The sequence below is a fragment of the Pongo abelii genome, chromosome 11, assembly GCF_028885655.2.
Source record: "Pongo abelii isolate AG06213 chromosome 11, NHGRI_mPonAbe1-v2.0_pri, whole genome shotgun sequence".
NCBI classification, from domain to species: Eukaryota; Metazoa; Chordata; class Mammalia; order Primates; family Hominidae; genus Pongo; species Pongo abelii.
The window spans coordinates 106,499,552-106,508,681 of record NC_071996.2 but is presented as its reverse complement, the minus strand read 5'-3'; the positions used below and the strand labels follow the sequence as shown (position 1 = coordinate 106,508,681).

At 32.6% G+C, this 9,130-nt stretch overlaps 1 protein-coding gene across 4 annotated transcripts in view; it reads right to left on the bottom strand.

Annotated features, from left to right (window-relative positions):
- Positions 1–400: 400 nt before the first annotated feature.
- The window catches only part of NBEAL1 (neurobeachin like 1), a 206,050-nt gene continuing 197,320 nt past the window's right edge, over positions 401–9,130 (bottom strand). For all 4 annotated transcript variants that reach the window (XM_054549029.2, XM_002812769.6, XM_054549030.2 and 1 more), the window contains one exon: positions 401–8,368. In XM_054549029.2, coding sequence (XP_054405004.1) covers positions 8,267–8,368 — 102 coding nt within the window. In that variant the 3' untranslated portion in view covers positions 401–8,266. The remainder of the gene's footprint in view (positions 8,369–9,130) is intronic.

The following is a 9,130-nucleotide window of genomic DNA, read 5'->3' as shown; positions in this document are numbered from 1 at the left end:
TGCCACAATGCCTGGCTAATTTTTAAATTTTTTGTAGAGACAGGGTCTCTTTATATTGCCCAGACTGGTCTTGAACTCCTGGGCTCAAGCTATTCTCCAGCCTTGGTCTCCCAAAGTGCTATGATTACAGGCATGAGCCACTGTGCCTAGCCTGTAACAATGTTTTTGAGGTAGCTCTAAAGTGAAAGGCTGAATATCTGTTGTTACATATGACAAAAAATAGTCAATTGACATGTATCTTGTGCACATAGGACTACAGAAGAAATTCTGCTCATATGAGAAAGAAACAGTGATCAATTTTCTAATTAACAAATACTGTATTCAATCTCTTGTCTACCCAAATAACTTAGCCAAGGATAAGTTCTAATCAGACTCTATGAATTGAGAATTACAAATCAACTGAAGAAAGTAACATCACTTTTTTTATTTGATTCAAACCCATTTTCATATACAAAGCTAATTTATTATGTACAAAATAAATGGACATTCTTAAAAAGTGTTAGAATACAAATTTCCAAGGGCCTAAAATAAGTGCAAAATTTTCAATTATCTTTAATCATGCTATACAGAAACAAATCAAGTATTAGCTCATATACACACAATGAATTTTTTAAAAATAGCACTTAATGTAATAAAACAAAACATCTTATATATTTAATTTTAAAAGGATGAGGAAGGAAATAATGTATTGCACCAAACTAACAGTAACTTAACTACAATGAGAATAATCAAAATTATTTACACATCTTTATTAAAAATTGCTCAACTTTAAAACATTTTTGGGGGGCATACAAATATCCACTGAGTCACAGTTTGCACAGTCAATAATTAGATATAAATAAGGCATAATATTTTCTTTTTCATGGTCAATTCCAGTAGAATAAGTGAGAAGGAACATTTTAAGATAAATACACAACTTTCTGAATTCCTTCAATATTTAAGTAGCAGCACAATTTCCAAGTACTTTTAAAAAACAAGTCATTCTGAATTTTTAGTTATTCCGCTCTGAATTGACTACGTGCATATACATGCATTCAAGTCACTGTCACTTTCTGTAACACTGAAATGCTATTGGAGTCCCAGAAAAACTGACAAAAGAGATGAATTAAATATGTTTCATATTTTTATGCCTCAGTAGATTCATTTTTATAGCAATGAATCTGAGAGAAATGGCTGTCTAGCCAGATATGATTACTTTTTGCTAAATTTTTTGCTCTAAGTCTATAAAAGCAAACAATTGGAGGAATGAAAGCCATACCTGTTAAGAGTTTCTAAATGGAACCAACCAGCCACATAGTTTTCTAAGAAGTTTTCTTATATAAAGCTAATTATAAAATAAGCAATTAGCCACAAAAAAAGTTTGGTGATGTTCATTAATCACAGTCTTTGAGAGTAGTAAAAAGCAGAACAGGAAAAAAACAGTTTAAAATATAAAAGATCTTTAATAGTAAGATCTACTATAACATGCCATAGTTTTGGAAGAAAAATAGAAATTATTATAATTAAATTGCTAAAAAGTCATCTAAGAAAATCAAAATTCCAAAATTCCAAAGGAATTATTCTCTCCAAAGGAAAAAATAAAGTTATCCTCTTTAATCCCTATATAAAAAACAGACGCTGACAGTTTTTCAATTAAGTCTGACTACTGATATCATCCTACCAGAACCACTTCTTAAAGTGTTTAGTGATTAATATAACTTTCACATTCTGAAGAGTAAAACAATTATGTCGAATACAGACAAGTATCTTTTTCCTTCAAAATATAGAGAAGCATTTATGAATTTGTAGGTTCAGCCCACTGAATTGTAAAACATGTTGCTTAGTGTCAGAATATGTTACCAAAAGAAGACAACCCAAAATGGCATTTTAATGTTGACTAGTACACTGATTATCACAGAATTGCTAGTTTTAATACATCTTAAGTTGAAATATTACCAAAATAAAAATTTTAAAGGTCCAATTGGAATAGGACTTCTTTTAAAAAATAGTTTATTTTTAATTGATGAATTTTTAAAAATCCCACCTAAATCCTAATTTTTCTTCATCTTACATTACAATGCTACATTGTAACAGCATTATAAGCCGCTAATCACTCTGTACACTGAAAAATAACTATAAATTAATTTAAATAATGAGACAGCCATTACATAAGTGGAAACACAGACACACATATACCCCTCCACTAACAGTCAAGTTTGAAAAATGAATGGGTAATTTTTTAAATGACAAAATTGCGTTATTACTATTATTGTTATATTTGCAAAATATGTTTCCAAGGAAACATGAAAACCGTACCATGAAAAACAAATATTGAATTAGTAGCTTTCTATTTGTTCTTTTCCTTCTGAATTTTCAGTTCATAAGATTATGGGCATTAAGACAAAAGTAAATATTGTTGAATGTGCCCTTTTACTTATCACTAAAGCCACTGGCTTTACAGGTCCAAATCCTGCAATGTGTTTAGAAATCACTCACGTGTGACAAATGTCAATGAGATAATCACCAAATGAAGGAGATGTGTCTGATGAATTACTATAATCCAATAAGTATCTGATAATACAGCTACTATTAAATGAGATTTTTATACAGAAGAAAATCACATAACTCCTATACTCTAGGATGGCCTTACATTTCTTAACACAGAAAACTGAATTATTTCCTATTTGGAATTAAATATCTTAAATGTTAATGCTTTCTTCTGTTATACCTATAAAAAATTAAAGATTATTTCCATACAGAGGCTGTACCTGCAAAAGTCATTGGAAGTAGTAGATAATTTATCCAATGCTTTTTAATTAGGAAAATTCTATTGATTACAAGCCTCAAGGCTATAAGAGATCTACTTTTATGTTTTAAATTTAGCATGTTAGTCATGTTTTTTTCTTCTTTAAAATGTTGCCTAATTCAAGTTCGCAAAACGTTCATTGAAAGTCACCAGGAACTAATATTAGCAAACAGATGTATTTTTCTGGAGGCAAATATTAGTTATAATTTTTAAATGTGAACAGTCTAAAGAGAGTTCATGATAAAAATAATTCAACTGAAAGGAGATTTGGTTGTTTTTGTGGCAGGCAAAACAAAGATAATAAAGCCATTCCAAGCAAATTTTAGACAAAATGTCTCTCAGGATAATGATTAAGCCTATTTTCAAATAAGTCTGAATATTGGATCTGGTATATAAAGATAAATGGACAAATTTCTATACAGAAAAAATTTTTAGGATATAACATAATAATCCTCAGACATAATTTTTTAATACCAAGAATATCAAGTAAAGAGATTCACGAAGTCAAAAGCAGTGCCTAGATATCTGTATATTTATAAACTCCACAGAGAAGTCTGATCTGCAATATCCATTAAGAACCACTGGCCTAGAAACTGCTAGATTTAAATAAAAAAAAAAATGTATTTTTGGAGAAGGGTCTAACTCTGCCACCTAGGCTGAAGTGCAGTGGTGCAATCACAGCTTACTGCAGCCTTGATCTCTAGGCTCAAGCAAACCCCTTGCCTCAGCCTCCCGAGTAGCTAGGACTACAGGCACTTGCCAGCACACATGGCTAATTTTTTAATGTCTTGTAGAGGTGGGGCCCACTATGCTGCCCAGGCTGGTCTTGAGCTCCTAGGCTCAAGTGATCCTCCTGCCTCAGCCTCCCAAAGTGCTGAGATTATAGGCATGAGCCACCATGCTTGGCCTAGATTTAAACTAAAGAAAGCAGGCTGTGGTCCACATTTTAAATCATATTAAAATGATGACTGATAACACTATATTGTTGCCTAAGGTCATCAAGAAAAATACCACATGACTCTGATAAATACAGGAAAACTCTATAGAACAATGCTCTGGATGAAGTCAAGTTTAAAACAAATAATATGTTGAGTATATACAATATGCCAATTCAGCAAAAAGAATATTGAGAATGGATTTTGTTAAAGAGTGATGAAAATGTTTAAGATTGCTCACTTATTGGGGAGAAACAGTTTCAGCTGATGAGAGGAACAATGCATAGGATAAGCCATGAGTATGGCTGATGATACAAACAAACAAACAAAAAGGAAACAAACAAACATGTTTCATTTCTTATATCCCAGTCAAAAACTGTATCCTAAAGATAGGTTCAAGAACCTGTTTCCAGAAGACAGGTTTAAATATATATATTTGAAAAGACCAATCTTTACACACACATACCCCCAACAGACACCCATGATATTACATATATTATTTAATAATATAATATTTACATTTAATATAGTCCTAGGACTGCATCTTTTCAGTGGAAAGGTGGTAAAGATAATGCTACTCATTTTATAAATATATAAAAGGAGCTAACTTCCTTAAGTTCAATTACAAGATTTCCTCAGTGGTCTCTTTAGTAGTAACAATATAAAATATACATAAAGGCAAAGGTCATATCTCTATCATCATTAAATAAAAACCTGGTACACAAGTTAACAGTTTCCCCTGACCACTCCTTTTCACACAAAATATAAAATGTCTTAGGTTAAGATTCAACCGTCAAATCTGAATTCTAATTCTGAGAGCCCACTTATTCTTTTCAGAAGCATAAACTTGATTTTCAATACAAGTACTCTGAAGGATAATTTTAATATGCCCTAAATAGAGAAAAAAAAGAAACCTCATTGGTGTTCCTTGCTAATGACAGAATGAACACTTGGTATTTTTTCTTCTACAAAAGGATGCACTGCACTGTGACCTAAAAAAAGTTGACAGATTTTAATTTTTTTATTAACTTAATAACAGACGTGAGCTTCACAGGCTAAAAAGAAAGACTAAACCAACTTGCCAAACTTCACTTTTATACACTTTCCTGATTTTTATGCCCTGATCTACTTTTCCTTCTCTCTTACAATTTTATCTGAGTAATGCCAGGATACTGATTGAAAACAGTTGTAAAAAAATTTTATAAAGGTTCTTTATTCTCTAAGCGTGCACAGCTATTACATGCTTTAATACTTGATCTCATTTTCCAAAAGTAAAATAATTATCTTGGTATAAATCTCTTCCTATCACCAGGATGCTGAGATTTTTATTTTTGTCATCACCAGTATCAAGAAACAAAAGCATACAAAAAGTTTTGCAAAGATAACAGACTTTTTTTTTTTTTTTTTGGGATGGAGTCTTGCCCTGTTGCCCAGGCTGGAGTGCAGTGGTACGATTTTGGCTCACTGCAACCTCTGCCTCCTGGGTTCAAGCGATTCTCCTGCCTCAGCCTCCTGAGTAGCTGGGACTACAGGCGCCTGCCACCACGCCCAGCAAATTTTTGTATTTTTAGTAGAGACAGGGTTTCACCATGTTGGCCAGGCTGGTCTCGAACTCCTGACCTTGTGATCCGCCCACCTCGGCCTCCCAAAGTGCTGGGATTATAGGCATGAGCCACCACAATTGGCCAGATAACAGACTTTTAAGAGCCAACTTGAGATACTATATCCACCAATTGAAATGACCACCTGTTATTTCATTCTAATGATACTGTTCATTTCTCCCATTATATAATATATAACTAATTTCTATGGGTAACATGTAAATATACCAGAATCCTCAAAAGTACTTCTTTCCAATTATTTTATCTAGTGATTTTTAATTCAGTAGGCTATACTCTTTAAATGAGTAATATATTATTCGCTAATAGTTGTTTGCTTCTTTTAATAGATAAAATTTAAGTTCCATTCTCTAGACTGTTGCTAGTATTCTCAAAGATTTTTCTCTAAATTCCATATTTTTTTTTCTTTTCTTTGAGACAAAGTCTCACTCTGTTGCCCAAGCTGGAGTGCAGTAGCGTGATCTCGGGTCACTGCAACCTCCACCTCCCGGGTTTAAGTGATTCTCCTGCGCGCTCAGCCTCTCGAGTAGCTGGGACTACAGGCATGTGCCACCACGCCCGGCTAATTTTTGTATTTTTAGTAGAGACAGGGTTTCACTGTGTTGGCCAGGCTGGTCTTGAACTCCTGATCTTGTGATTTGCCTGCCTCAGCCTCCCAAAGTGCTGGGATTACAGGCATGAGCCACCACGCCTGGCCCACATTTTTGGTTTTTACTTTTTGGAAAAAGCAATATAAGAAATAATTCCACTACCTTGTACATCTAGTATTAGTCCAGGTAGGATATCTATTTTATTGTGAACAAAACTTATTTGTACTATAAAGTAAAAACTGCTTATTTCTTCCATCTAAAAAGCAGCATAGTAAAACATCATAAACTTAGGCATTTTTTCTAATTATCTAAGTTTTAGAAAACTTATAAGCATCCAAAATAATTTTCAAATCCAGTATTAAGTAACCTTAAAAATAAAGAAGGCATTTTTACATCAAAATCTCTGGATAAATAACAAAATAAAACTTAGTAGGTTTTGATTTAGAAAAAGTTTCTAAAAAAATCAGTATTTTAAAAACTAAAAATCAATCATGATAGTTCTGCCGACTTGAAATCTCCTAAAAAACTCTAAGATAAAAAAAAAAGATAGCCACGGTGGCACCACTGGTGAAGCACTGGATTGAAACCTCCCATCCCCCCAAAAAAGAATAAAATAAATGAACAGATGCCAGTCTCGTTTATGCATCATAATTATTGCTACTGAACTTATTTTGAGACTTTTTTCAATACAAATTCCTGAAGTATAAGAAAAGACACCTTGACATTTACATATGTTCTATTTTACAATTGTTGTACCAGTTTATTTCAGAGTTATTTACCTAAAACATAGCTATTTTTTCCTTAATAAAACAGAGGATTTTTACTTATTGGAAAGAAAATTCTTCTATAGCTTTTTATTAGCCCTGACTCACATCAAATCAAATCTATTCAAAAGTTTCCCTAAACAGAATCCTTTATTTCTTAAAATTTTTTTACTTACTCAAAAGATTATAAAGAAAAGGGCACTGGATACTGTGGTCAACAGGAAAGCGAAATTGCAAAGGAAAAATTTCTCTAAGATTCAACTGAGAAGACAATTGGATTTAAGGACATCTATGATTTGTGGAACAAAAAAGAATACTGTTACTGGTCACAGATCCCTTTAAAGAAAGCCATGTAACCATTCCTTCCTGAAAATGCATTTAACATACAAAATCTCTGCACAATTTCAGAGGGATTCACAAGTTCTCCCAAACCCATGAAATCTCAGATTAATAACACTGGTAGTTGTAAAAGCTCTCTGACCTAACTCAAAAGATAATCTTACAAAAAATCTAAGTTTAACAATGTCTTTGAATTCCAAATTAAATAAATCAGACTTTTACTTTAAGATCTTAATAATCAAGCACAACATTTAACACTATATAATAAAATTAGCTATAATCCTAAAACATGAAATAGAAATTTTTAAATTACTATATATAAATGATTATTTTAAGTTATACATATCTTTTCAATTCATTCATCAATCACACAGATATCCTAAGTAAAAATTCAACATATTTGGGTATTACTAACTCTTAATTATTAGAGTAAAACAGTATTTGCTTAGTGAAGAAAGAGTCAAGAAATTTTGAACTTCGCAAATGCAAATTGTGCTGAAAATGCTACTTAAAAGGCCCAACTGTCAAAATCACAATTAGCACTTTTGCTTAATTATATTATTAAGGAAATACATCTGTAAAACGTATCTCTAGTTCCACTTTTTTCTACTCAATTTTTATTACTTAAGGACAGTAATAGATTTCAGTAACTTCTCATTAGTAACACGCTAAGTAGTAATAGAATTAGCTAATGTACCAGTTTCAATATTCGTATTTTATTCTTACCATGCAAACCTGTAACTTTTACTGAGTTTTGAAAATCCAAGTGTGCAACAGATACCTTTAAAATATTATCCCAAATCAGGAGTTCCATAAATAAATTGATATATTTTCATTACAGTGGTCAGTAGATAGGAAAATGATTACTTAAGAATGTATTTAAAGCCATCTCTCTCAACTGTCCCATTATCTGTACTCTTTTATTAGAAAAATCTTAAATTTTATCATTTGGAATAATAAGAAAATTGAACCTAATTTTCTCATTTTAGTTTGTTTTAAAAATGGATACAATGACCTTTAGGAATGGGCCACAAAATCAAATCAAATGTATTTTCTCAAATACATCTTAGTATAGACCAAGAATTAGTTTATACACCACAGCAAATTGTGGCTATCTGTAAATGATTTTCAGGGATAAAAGCCTTGCAACATGGCAGAGAGTTGAGAGATGTGGTTAAAGTGACAAAGCAATAAATCAGGTTTCAGTAATCATAACAGAAAATGGAAATAACAATCACTTGGAATCTTGAGTATTATATTCAGTTTCTCCAGCTGAAATCTGGCTGAGCCGCTTGCTCGATCCCCACAATTTTCGAGAAAGCTGACCTGAACGCATCTGTGTAAAGTAATCCAAAGAAATGAAGAATAAATATTAAGAAAAAATTTTAAAAAGTGATATGTAAGACACTGATTTTGCAGAGTGAAAAGAAACAAATTGTTAGCAGAATTATTAACACTTTAAAGGTTATCAATAATAGAGAAAGACGGCCAGGTGTGGTGGCTCATGCCTGTAATCCCAGCACTTTGGTAGGCCAAGGCAGGTAGATCACTTGAGGCCAGGAGTTTGAGACCAGCCTGGCCAAAATGGCAAACTCTCGTCTCTACTGAAGATACAAAAATTAGCCCAGCATGGTGGCACATGCCCGTAATCCCAGCCACTTGGGAGGCTGAGGCATGAGAATTGCTTGAACTTGAGAGGCAGAGGTTGCAGTGAGCCAAGATCGTGCCACTGTACTCCAGCCTGGGCATCATAGTGAGACTCTGTCTCTCTCTCTCTCTCATACACACACAGACACATAATAATAACAATAATAATAATGAAAGACTTTTACACTTATTTTGTCATTGAGAAAGGTCTAATGTCAGTGTGTACATTTAAACAATTAATGGCCTAGTTATGTCAAAGTTACCAGATTCCTTTATTTTATATATTATCAAAAATATGTATTACTTCATCAAAATAAGCTTCTCAAAACTATTCTTTTTTAAAATTTTTAATTAATTTTTTATTTGTTTGTAGAGATGAGATCTCACTATATTGCCCAGGCTGGTGAAGTCCTGGGCTCAAGCAATCCTCCCACCTCAGCCTCCCAAAGTG